Below are 12,595 nucleotides of genomic sequence, written 5' to 3' on the forward strand. Positions count from 1 at the left end.
TGTGCTCGTCTACCGCATCTGTGGGTTTTGCTCTGCTCTGCTCGTCTACCGCATCTGCAGGTTTTGCTCTGCTCGTCTACCGCATCTGCGGGTTTTGCTCTGCTTGTCTACCGCATCTGCGGGTTTTGCTCTGCTCTGCTCGTCTAACGCATCTGCGGGTTTTGCTCTGCTCTGCTTGTCTACCGCATCTGCGGGTTTTGCTCTGCTCTGCTTGTCTACCGCATCTGCGGGTTTTGCTCTGCTCGTCTACCGCATCTGCAGGTTTTGCTCTGCTCGTCTACCGCATCTGCAGGTTTTGCTCTGCTTTGCTTGTCTACCGCATCTGCGGGTTTTGCACTGCTCTGCTTGTCTACCGCATCTGCGGGTTTTGCTCTGCTCTGCTCGTCTACCGCATCTGCGGGTTTTGCTCTGCTCTGCTTGTCTAGCGCATCTGCGGGTTTTGCTCTGCTCTGCTTGTCTACCGCATCTGCGGGTTTTGCTCTGCTCTGCTTGTCTACCGCACCTGCGGGTTTTCCTCTGCTCTGTTGTCTGCCGCACCTGCGGGTTTTGCTCTGCTCTGCTTGTCTACCGCACCTGCTGGTTTTGCTCTGCTCTGCTCGTCTACCGCATCTGCGGGTTTTGCTCTGCTTTGCTTGTCTACCGCATCTGCGGGTTTTGCTCTGCTTTGCTCGTCTACTGCATCTGCGGGTTTTGCTCTGCTCAGCTTGTCTACCGCATCTGCGGGTTTTGCTCTGCTTTGCTTGTCTACCGTATCTGTGGGTTTTGCTCTGCTCTGCTTGTCTACCACATCTGCGGGTTTTGCTCTGCTTTTCTACCGCATCTGCGGGTTTTGCTCTGCTCTGCTTGTCTACCGCATTTGTGGGTTTTGCTCTGCTCTGCTTGTCTACCGCACCTGAGGGTTTTGCTCTGCTCTGCTTGTCTACTGCACCCACTGGTTTTGCTCTGCTCTGCTTGTTTACCGCACCTGTGGTTCCGTTCCTGTGTCCCAGTCTGGACTGGTTGTTAGAACCTTGCTGTTAGGTTTTTTTTCCTTTGCTGGTCACATGACCTTGTTGGCCTATTTAATCCTGCTCCGCCCTTCTGGCTTTGCTGGACTTCATTGTATATCTACTTTCTAGCTAGCCTGTGCTCTGTATCTAACTCTGTTAGTTTGCTTGGTCTACGGACCTCTAGGTTCTATCTATTTTGTTTGTTCGTCTGTCTGCTGCTATTTCTGTTAGGAGGTGTCCCATATTCCTCCCAGTCCTTAGTACTTGTAGGGATTCCCTCCCCAAATCTATAGGTCTCCGTACAGACTAGATTAGGACTTTAGCAGGTCTGATCGCAGGATCAGGTTCCCTGTTACATCGTAGGGATTCAGCTGAGTCTTATAGTAGGGACAGATCTCCTCTCTTTCCTTAGCTTTGGTAGCAGAACATAACAGTAAGTCCAGCCTGTAAATTCTCTAAGGAAAGATTTTTTTTTGTTCCATCATGGTGTCGGTTCAGGATTTGGCTAAACACCTGCAGGGACTCTCTCTGGAAGTGGCCGAGCTCCGTCAGCACGTGAGTAACTGTCCTGGAGCATATTTCTTGGAGCCTAAGGTATGTTTGCCGGATTTATTTTTTGGTGAACATCGAGAATTTTTTTCATTTAAAAATGCTTGCTTATTGTATTTTCGTTTGAGACCCAAGTCCTCTGGGGATGAATCCCAGCGCGTAGGGTTCATAATGTCACTTTTGCGCAAAGAGCCTCAGGAGTGGGCCTTTTCTTTGCAACCTAGTGATACATGCTTCAGATCAGTGGATAGTTTTTTTTCTGCTTTAGGACTATTATATGATGATCCTGACCGTGTGGCATCAGCTGAGACTGAGTTGAGACGTTTAAAACAAGGATCAGGTAATATGGAAAAATATTGTACACATTTTCGTCGTTGGTCCACTCAAACAGGGTGGAACGATTCTGCTCTGAAAAGTCTATTTCTTGCTGGGCTCAGTGAAAAGGTTAAAGACCTGCTAATTGCTTATCCTACACCTGAGGATTTGCAACAGGCTATGCAATTAGCTATAGGGGTGGTCTGAGTTTCTGCCACTTGCCGAATTTGCTCTGAACAATCATACATCTTCTTCTGCTGGTTGTTCGCCTTTTTTTTGTTGTTCTGGGAGACATCCGTCGTTTGGGTCGTTCTCCAAGTTGGGATCTGCCGTGCCTGAGGAGGAGAGTTTTTCCGGTGATTTGGAAAGAGTTTGGACGGATGTGCGTGGTAATCTTCAGGAGGCCAACAGAAAATCTAAAGACTACTTTGATAGGAAACGACAGGAGGTTTTGTTCGCTGTTGGTGACATGGTTTGGTTGTCCTCTAGGAATCTGCGGTTGAGGATTCCTTCTAAGAAATTGGGTCCCAAGTTTGTAGGGCCCTTTAAGGTGCTTCAGGTTGTCAACCAATCTGCTGTTAGGTTGGAGGTTCCTACCTCCTGGAGAATTAATCCGGTCTTTCATGTCTCTCTGTTAAAAAAAGCTGTTGTGTCGGATGGTGACGCCTCTGCCTCTGTTCCTCCGGTGGTGGAGGACGGGGAATATGAAATTTCTCGCATCCTTGACTCTAGACGGTATAGAGGTAGTTTGCAGTATCTTGTGGCCTGGAAAGGTTTCGGACCCGAGGATAACTCTTGGGTGAGGTCAGATGATGTTTCCGCGTCCAGACTTATCAGAGCGTTTCACAGGAGATTTCCTGATAAGCCTGGTCCTAGGGGATCCGGAGGATCCTCTTAGAAGGGGGGGTACTGTTAGAACCTTGCTGTTAGGTTTTTTTTCCTTTGCTGGTCACATGACCTTGTTGGCCTATTTAATCCTGCTCCGCCCTTCTGGCTTTGCTGGACTTCATTGTATATCTACTTTCTAGCTAGCCTGTGCTCTGTATCTAACTCTGTTAGTTTGCTTGGTCTACGGACCTCTAGGTTCTATCTATTTTGTTTGTTCGTCTGTCTGCTGCTATTTCTGTTAGGAGGTGTCCCATATTCCTCCCAGTCCTTAGTACTTGTAGGGATTCCCTCCCCAAATCTATAGGTCTCCGTACAGACTAGATTAGGACTTTAGCAGGTCTGATCGCAGGATCAGGTTCCCTGTTACATCGTAGGGATTCAGCTGAGTCTTATAGTAGGGACAGATCTCCTCTCTTTCCTTAGCTTTGGTAGCAGAACATAACACTGGTCCCTATCCTGCCTGCGTTCCTACCTGCCAGCACCCGCCTGTATGCATGCCAGCCGTGCCTGCCAGTGCCCACCTGTCTGCATGCCCGCCATGCCTGCCAGTGCCCACCTGTCTGCATACCAGCCATGCCTGCGAATACCCACCTGTCTGCATACCAGCCGTGCCTGCCAGTATCCACCTGTCTGTATGCCAGCCTACCCTGCCTGTTCCTGCATTTCTCGGTGTGGGTCAACAACTGTGACCGGGGTCTGACCTGGAGTAGCACATGGTCCCTCTGCTCGGTTCCTCCCTGGTTCACGGAGTCGACTGAACCGCCGTGTGACTTTGGTCAGACCGAGTTGATACTTAGTAGCACCCCTCCAGGCACTCCTCGGTTCATGGTCCAGTGGGATCACTAATCATGCTCACGCCAGTCAGTCCGGGCGTGTGCGTAACAAGCCCCACTGCAACTAAAGACAAGCAAGGTAAACAGACAAGGGGATACACTTAACTTGAGAAGACACGAGAGAGATCACGACAAATATCCACCAAGAAACTCCAAGAAGAAATTAGCAGACGGCTAGAACTCCAGGCTTGAACAGAGGAAAATACTTCTATCACCAGTGACTCTCTGGAGACACTGAGGGTTTTTAAATATCAAGCAAGGGTGTGTTAATTAGCAGCAGAAGGTAGAGATCACCACTGGGTACTAGTGAGAGAAGGATGATGCAAAGATCAAGAAGGTGTCTGCAAAGCCAAGCGCAGCGACCTTCTACAGCCGGATCCAGAACGACTGTCTGTTAAACCTGATACACCCTTGACATATAGGTGATAACTTGTTGATTGATGGGTGAGCCATCACTGGGGCCTGCATCAAATCAGAAGGACGAGGAACTTTTATCCCTGTTAGAATGGAGCAACGGTATCGCAACTCAATCGTCAAGCCATTAATTTTCTATATGACTGCCGGGCTCGGCTTTTTTTGGCAACCCCATAGAGAATGAATGGAGTGACATCTGGCCTGCAGCTCCATTTCGTAAAGGGGATAAGCATTCCCCATTTTCCCAATCGGTGTGGGTCTCCACGGTCGGACTCCCACCGATCAGCAAGTTATCACCTATTCTTGTTTTCACTATTCAACCCCTTTTAAATTAGCTTCAAATACTGTGGCAGATTTACTATTCCTGTGTAACATTCAGACCATATAAACATAGATGAAGCATAAGAATATGCGGAAATCTTTCATTGTGGTGCGCACTGTTTAACATCTTTGGCGCAGGTTAGACTCTGTTTCCTATTTTATACCAGCTCTTGGGTCTAAGGCCATGTTCACACATTCAGTATTTTACCTCAGCATTTGTAAGCCAAATGAATGAGTGGAACAATCAGAGGAAAAGTATAATAGAAACATGTCACCACTTCTGTATTTATCACCCACTCAAAAACTCACCAAATACTCAACGTGTGAACTTGGCCTTATACTTTAGACATAGACCTTGCACCTAAAAATTGGTGCAAGCCAGAAATAAATCTTGCCAAACTTGAGTCTTCTTTTATAGATACTAACAAGAATGCAAACATCTGTTCTTTTTTTGGCTCAAATTATTAATAAAAATGTCTACATTTATTTTAACCAGAATTTTAGTTCAACAGTAAAAGTAGATTTGAGACACGCTGACAATAGTAAATCTGCTCCAATGAATTCTCAATAAGAGTGAGTTGCAGAATGGGAATCGTATGGACAAGATGGTTGCGGATTTTTTTTTTAAATTGTTCCCATTGAAGCCAAAATCCATGTGAACCATATGATCATGAGGGCAGTACAGTGCTGAAGAACCTCTCAGCCCAGCTTTTATATAGCACCACATTGTAGACTATATTAGTTCTAGACTTTCAATGATTCTTGGGTAGTAAACCACAGGAGAGCAGTATGGGATATAAATTAACGCCGTGCGGTTTTAATTTCAGTCCTATTGTTAAATGGATGCTGCGGTTTCCAGAGTTGATGCAGCATTATCCACAGCGGTGGCGGCCACAGTGATGTGGTGGTGGACAAGGTCCCAGTCCATTTTCAGCCCTGTGGAAACTGCATTGGCATAAGCGTCTGCAATGCCAGGGAAGGTGACCACGCTGGAACTCCGGGACGCCCAGATCACATGACTGCGGGGGTGAAGGAGACTGATGTAAGCGAGCGAATTATTACAAACACTCTACAGCAGGAATAAAGCCTATTCTGACCTTGAAGTAGCATCTCAAAGGGAACACATTTCTTAACATATCACAAAATTTGCCCTATTTGCTCCAAAAGCCTTTATTGCACTGCTCCATCTCTTTTGCTGGTCATACAGCCAATGTTAAAGAAGTCTTCCTCCTCCCATCAAAGTTTTTATCCTCTTAATATATTGCAGTCATCTTATTATACAGCACTGTGTTCTTACAATTGCTTATTTTGCCTTTCTACCCAGCTAATTCTTCTCTTTTCTCTTTGACATCCCGTGGTTAAAAACTGACTAGCTGAATCCTTCTAAGTTCTATGTAGAAACAGGAGGTCAATTTTCTCAGCACAGGTCACAAGTTACTGCAAAGGTCCCTGACAGGGGGAGGAGGGAGCAACTGGGTGAGGAGGTGAAAAGGGGGATGATTCATGCAGGGAAAAGAGACTTCCTGTTTCTACATAGAGCAGAGAAAAGAGGAGAATTATCTTAGTAGAAAAGCAAAATGAGCAATTGTAAGTACACAGTGTTATGTAATATGATGATTGCAATTAGTGTTGAGCGATACCTTCCGATATCGGGAAATATCGTATCGGATTGGATCGGACAGATACCCAAAAAATATCGGATATCGCGGATTCCGATACCGGAAACCAATGCAAGTCAATGGGACACAAATATCGGAATGAAAATAAACCCTTTCTTTCCTTGTAGGTTAATTCTACATGAAGGAAAACAACTAAGAATAATGTAGAATGTATTACATGAAAAGCCGGCAATTCAGCAGCGGCATACACCGGTACCCGACAATTTAGAACAGAAAGAATAAAGCATCACACATAGATTAGATAGATAGAAACATGTCAGTCACATATATAAGAAGTACAGTGACAGTGTTGCTTACTGTACTTGTCATTTAGTGTTAAAGGATTTATTAAAAAAAATAATAGTGTTTTCATGCACCGTCTCTTTAAAAAAGCCGGCCGGCAATTCAGCAGCGGTACCCGACAATTTATAACAGAAAGAATAGAGCATCACACATAGATTAGATAGATAGAAACATGTCAGTCACATATATAAGAAGTACAGTGATAGTGTTGCTTACTGTACTTGTCATTTAGTGTTAAAGGATTTATTAAAAAAAATAATAGTGTTTTCATGCACCGTCTCTTTAAAAAAGCCGGCCGGCAATTCAGCAGCAGTACCCGACAATTTATAACAGAAAGAATAGAGCATCACACATAGATTAGATAGATAAAAACATGTCAGTCACATATATAAGAAGTACAGTGACAGTGTTGCTTACTGTACTTGTCATTTAGTGTTAAAGGATTTATTAAAAAAAATAATAGTGTTTTCATGCATCGTCTCTTTAAAAAAGCCGGCCGGCAATTCAGCAGCGGTACCCGACAATTTAGAATAGAAAGAATAGAGCATCACACATAGATTAGATAGATAGAAACATGTCAGTCACATATATAATAAGCACAGTGTAGTGTTAAAATAAAGGATTTATTAAAAAAAAATTGGCGTGGGGTTCCCTGTAATTTTAGTCTCTAGCGGAGGTTAAGCAGATGGCTGGGGCAGATGCTTGAAGCCTGGGAAGGGGGTAATACCCACGGAGCTTCCCAGGCTACTAATATCAGCCCCCAGCTGAATACCTAGCCTTTACTAGCTATTAAAATGGGGGACCCCAAATAAAATGACGTGGGGTCCCCCCTATTTTAATAGCTGGCAAAGGCTAGGCAGACAGCTGGGGGCTGATATTAATAGCCCAGGAAGGGTGCCATGAATATTGGCCCCCTCACAGGCTAGAAACACCAGCCGTCAGCTGCCCCAGAAATGGAGCATCCATAGGATGCGCCAATTCTGGCACTTAGCCTCGCTCTTCCCACTACCCTGTAGAGGTGGCAGTGGGGTAATAGGGCTGGGGTTGATGTCAGCTTATAATGCCAGCTGACATCAAGCCCAGGTTAGTAATGGAGAGGCGTCTATAAGACACTCCCATTACTAACCCCATAGTCAAAGTTAAAAAAAAAACACAAACACCCAGAATAAAGTCCTTTAATTGAAATAAAGACACAATTCTTTATTGTTCTAAATTAAACCATACTTACCATCACGCCCATTCCAGCTGAAGCCAACGATCTCCTGCAATAAAAGTAAAATAATAAAGCAACATCATCCTTACCTTTCCATGGTTCCCACGACAGCTTCTGCTCTGCTACATTCACATGACAGGCTGGACCGCAGCCGAAAGCTGCCATCCAGCTTGCCTTGCGGCAGACACTGAGATGCGCAGGCATGTTTGCGCTCCTCAGTGTCTCGCTGTGACGGCATAAAGATGAGCCGAGGTCATGTCCAATGAACGCAGCTCACCTCATGCACGTCACTGACAGCGTGGGAAAATTCTCCTGCGCATGCGGTGAGTGCAGGGGAATTTTCCCACGCTGTCAGTGACGTGCATGAGGTGAGCTCATGTCCAATGAACTCAGCTCGCCTCATGCACGTCACTGACAGCGTGGGAAAATTCTCAGCACTCAGCGCTTGAGCAGGAGAATTCTCCCACGCTGGGAAGGCATTGAGATGACAGACTGGATGGCAGAGTTCAGCTGCGATCCAGCCTGTCATGTGAATGTAGCAGAGCAGAAGCTGTCGCGGGAACCATGGAAAGGTAAGGATGATGTTGCTTTATTATTTTACTTTTATTGCAGGAGATCGCTGGCTTCAGCTGGAATGGGCGTGATCGTAAGTATGGTTTAATTTAGAACAATAAAGAATTGTGTCTTTATTTCAATTAAAGGACTTTATTCTGGGTGTTTGTGTTTTTTTTTAACTTTGACTATGGGGTTAGTAATGGGAGTGTCTTATAGATGCCTCTCCATTACTAACCTGGACTTGATGTCAGCTGGCATTATAAGCTAATATCAACCCCAGCCCTATTACCCCACTGCCACCGCTACAGGGCAGTGGGAAGAGCGAGGCTAAGTGCCAGAATTGGCGCATCCTATGGATGCACCATTTCTGGGGCGGCTGACGGCTGGTGTTTCTAGCCTGGGAGGGGGCCAATATTCATGGCACCCTTCCTGGGCTATTAATATCAGCCCCCAGCTGTCTGCTTAGCCTTTGCGATCTATTAAAATAGGGGGGACCCCACGTCATTTTATATGGGGTCCCCCATTTTAATAGCTAGTAAAGGCTAGGTATTCAGCTGGGGGCTGATATTAGTAGCCTGGGAAGCTCCGTGGGTATTACCCACTTCCCAGGCTTCAAACATCTGCCCCAGCCATCTGCTTAACCTCCGCTAGAGACTAAAATTACGGGGAACCCCACGCCAATTTTTTTTTTAATAAATCCTTTATTTTAACACTAAATGACAAGTACAGTAATCAACACTATCACTGTACTTATTATATATGTGACTGACATGTTTCTATCTATCTAATCTATGTGTGATGCTCTATTCTTTCTATTCTAAATTGTCGGTTACCGCTGCTGAATTGCCGGCAGGCTTTTTTAAAGAGACGGTGCATGAAAACATTAATATTTTTTTTAATAAATCCTTTAACACTAAATGACAAGTACAGTAAGCAACACTGTCACTGTACTTATTATATATGTGACTGACATGTTTCTATCTATCTAATCTATGTGTGATTCTCTATTCTTTCTGTTCTAAATTGTCGGGTACCGCTGCTGAATTGCCGGTCGGCTTTTTTAAAGAGACGGTGCATGAAAACAGTATTATTTTTTTAAATAAATCCTTTAACACTAAATGACAAGTACAGTATGCTGAGCGCTGCCATCCAGCTTGTCATCTTTCAGAGACACTGCAGAGCGCAGGCATTATGGGAACTTCCGATTCCGGTATTCGATATTCTAAAAGTATCGGAACTCAGTATCGGAACTCCGATACCGCGAATATCGATCAATACCCGATATTTCAGTATCGGAATGCTCAACACTAATTGCAATATATTAATAGGATGGGAGTAGTGATGAGCGAGTATGTTTTGTTAACCCTTTCGCCGAGCACCGAGTATTTATAGCGTGCTCGGTGATATGTTTGAATCACTCCCGTGTGCATGATTTGTGACTTTTTGACAGCTTTGATACATGTGAGGAATGTGTAAGAAATAGACATTCCTCACATGTATTAAAGCTGTCAAACAGTCGCAAATCATGTTCAGGGAGCGACGAAAACGTAACCCCCGAGCACGCTGTAAATACTCGGTGCTCGCCCGAGTATACTCGGCGAAAGGGTTAACAGAACATACTCGCTCATCACTAGATGGGAGGAGTGCCTCTTTAAACTTCACCTGCACAACTCAATGTGAGCACTAGAGGGCGTTCCATCAGTGGGTACAGTAAAAAAAAAAATCAATGCAACTTTTTGTGAAAGTGTAAAACTACATAGGTGATTTTATTCAGTAGCTCGATCACCCAGGTAAAATACTGGGTGGAATACGTACAATTTTGTAGCTTTTTTACTTGTTTTTTTTTTCCCCCTTCATTTGAATGGGTGGAAAAAAACTGAGAAAATTGACATGCTAAACATTTAAAAAAAAAAAGCTTTAATGGGTTAAATCTGCAAGGAAAAAATAAGCAGCATGTACATGACATTTCAGGAATCTCATTCTCATCGCTGGTACTGTAAAACGCTGCATTTTTCCTTGGTAAAAATGCAATGTGTGAACAAGCCCCAACAGTGAGGGCAACTGGATTTCTTGATTAGTTTTCACATAGATTTCTAAGTTTAGTGTTTCTTTAATTTAGCATAGAGTAATAAAATATAGTACCTGTAATAAAGTTTATCTGGGAAGGCAAAATGATTGATGAAGGCTCGCTCCAGCAGCATTAGTTGGTCATTGATCATGCGAACTCTTAGTGGCCTAGATGGGAAGAAGGAAACATGGTTAAAGAGGTTATCCATTACTTTTTGTACTGATGACCTATCCTTAGGATAGGTCATCAATGTCTGATCAGTTGGGGTCCGACACCCGGCATCCCCCCCCCGATCAGCTGTTCTCAGTGGCGGTGGCTCTCGGCCGGAAGTGCTCACTTGCGCAGCTGGCCGTCTTCTGATAGTGGCCGTGGTCGGGTACTGCTCATCCGCCTACTATTGATTTGAAATAGGAGGCGGATGTGCAGTACACTGCCGCGGCCACTATCAGAAGATGGAGCAGCTCCGCAATCGAGCAGTTGCGGCCGGGAGCCGCCGCCACTGAGAACAGCTGATCGGCGGGGATGCCGGGTGTCGGACCCCGGCCAATCAGACATAGGTCATCAATGAAAAAGTAGTGGATAACCTCTTTTAAAGAGCTGTCATTCCTGACCTTCATGCTGAATGTGAGGATACATTGTACAACTAACTTACGTTTCTTTCGTGTCTTTCAGCTCTGAAATTGTCTTGTTCAGCGCTTCCGAAAATGTCTTGTATCTTGCAACTGCAGTCTTCAACGGTGCTAAAACACAGATGGACTGCGTTATTACTGTCTCCAAATTTGTGTCCCCTTCCTCGCCTGCACGACTGCTCTGCCTATTCCTGCACTCATACGCTGGATTACGAGGCAGAATTACTTTTAGGCCAAGCTAAATAACTGATGAGCCCTGTGGGAGCAGCCGTGGTGGCCACAGAACTTCTTCATGATTATAAAAATCGGTTATATTAACTTTTTCAAAATTGGACAAAAGGGGTTCAAGTCTGCAGCCACTGAATGTTACTGTAGACTTGTGGATCCTCATAGCGTACAGTGTGCGCTCTGTCAGGATTTACCGGGAGCTGGCCAGCACGTGACCACAAGTATGCGATTTACATACATGCTGTCACATGCCAACTAGACGTGACACGTCTAGTCTGAATGCAGCTGAAAGTATTCAAATTGCATCTTTGTGATCACATTACTGCCTGCTCCCGGCATCCGTGAATCCTGACAGTGTGCACTGTGCATACTGTGAGGATTCACAAGTCTGCAGTCACCTAGAGCCTGAACAACCCTTTTGAGGCCCTCTACATGGCTGCAGATGTGATGGGGAAAAAGGATTGGGCAAATCGAATTTAAATTCTTCAGGGAAGAACATTGCCTTCTGTAGCTGTGATATGGCAGCTGCTGTATAGTGGCTTCCAGATGTTTTCCCTGTTGGATTCTGTATGAATCTATAGTGTCTATGTCCTCTGTATGCCACTGTACAGACATACAGTGTGCATGAGGCCTATATTGGGGCGTTCAGTGAATGGCTACAAGAGATGAAGGGCACAGATTAGTGGTTGGCACGTTGTGGGGTTTAGTGGACATAATTGTTCCCTCACCTATTAATGGCACCTAAATAATAAATGGACCGGTTCTTTTATACATGGATATCATTTTTCACCCATTACCTAATTGGATTCCGTTGGCTATAAGCCCGGTGGAAAACTCCGTTTCAGCAGTGCTGTAGTAGTTTTCCAGCAGTTCTGCATAATCCAGTGGTCCGAGTGGAAGGATGAGACTGTCTGCAAGTCGCAGCAGAACATTACCCGCTGTGCGGGCCACGGTCTGATGGCTGGTGAATCCTAAAATCCAATATAGAAGATGTGAGTCTGACTTTAAGCACAAGGACATGGTGGAGATAATGATCTACATAGTGCAGGGAAGGAAAAAAAGAAAGGAAAAAGCATCCCTTCTACCTGATTAGAATTAATCCCAGAAGAGAACACATAGATGAAAAATTTTTGTTTGAATGAATTCCTTTATTCCTGTTTTTTGCACCCCTTTGGTTCTAAAACAACTTTACATTACTTTGGAATAATTAAAAAAAATGCTCCTGTGTCTACAGTAGATATGGCTGTTACTTACATTATAGCGCCCCCTACTGTTCTTTTGATTAGATTTGACTAGGACCATCTTATTTGCCCAGTTTTGTCATTTACACGTGCTCAGCAGCCAACTCCTAGATTCTCTTTTACTTGGACGGCAAAGATTGTGTAAGCCAGTTAATAAGAATCTAAAGCCGCTTCTCGCCAACACATTGGACGAATGTTCTAAAAGGGAATCAAATGAACAGCAGGTGGCGCCATAAGGCCCAGTTCACACTGCGTTTTGAGTTCCATATCTTTGTTCCGTTCTAGGAACAAAAACATGAGATTAATGCGGCAAACCGATCACAGAAAATTCCTATTAGCTGTAAAGTCCAGCACGGTACACTTTTCATTTGGTTTAAGAAACGGACACCAG

The 12,595-nt window shown here is 44.6% G+C and overlaps 1 protein-coding gene across 1 annotated transcript in view; it reads right to left on the minus strand.

The window, feature by feature from the left end:
• Positions 1 to 4,752: 4,752 nt before the first annotated feature.
• The window catches only part of LOC141174013 (aminopeptidase NAALADL1-like), a 50,627-nt gene continuing 42,784 nt past the window's right edge, over positions 4,753 to 12,595 (minus strand). Inside the window, exons 16-19 of the mRNA XM_073658601.1 lie at positions 11,761 to 11,934; positions 10,759 to 10,846; positions 10,181 to 10,273; positions 4,753 to 5,328 (exon numbers count right to left, since the gene is read on the minus strand). Of these exons, the coding sequence (XP_073514702.1) occupies positions 5,145 to 5,328; positions 10,181 to 10,273; positions 10,759 to 10,846; positions 11,761 to 11,934 (539 nt within the window). The 3' untranslated portion in view covers positions 4,753 to 5,144. The remainder of the gene's footprint in view (positions 5,329 to 10,180; positions 10,274 to 10,758; positions 10,847 to 11,760; positions 11,935 to 12,595) is intronic.

Source organism: Phyllobates terribilis, unplaced genomic scaffold (assembly GCF_046119375.1).
Source record: "Phyllobates terribilis strain yellow unplaced genomic scaffold, ASM4611937v1 Scaffold_13__5_contigs__length_258822181, whole genome shotgun sequence".
Classification (NCBI taxonomy): Eukaryota; Metazoa; Chordata; class Amphibia; order Anura; family Dendrobatidae; genus Phyllobates; species Phyllobates terribilis.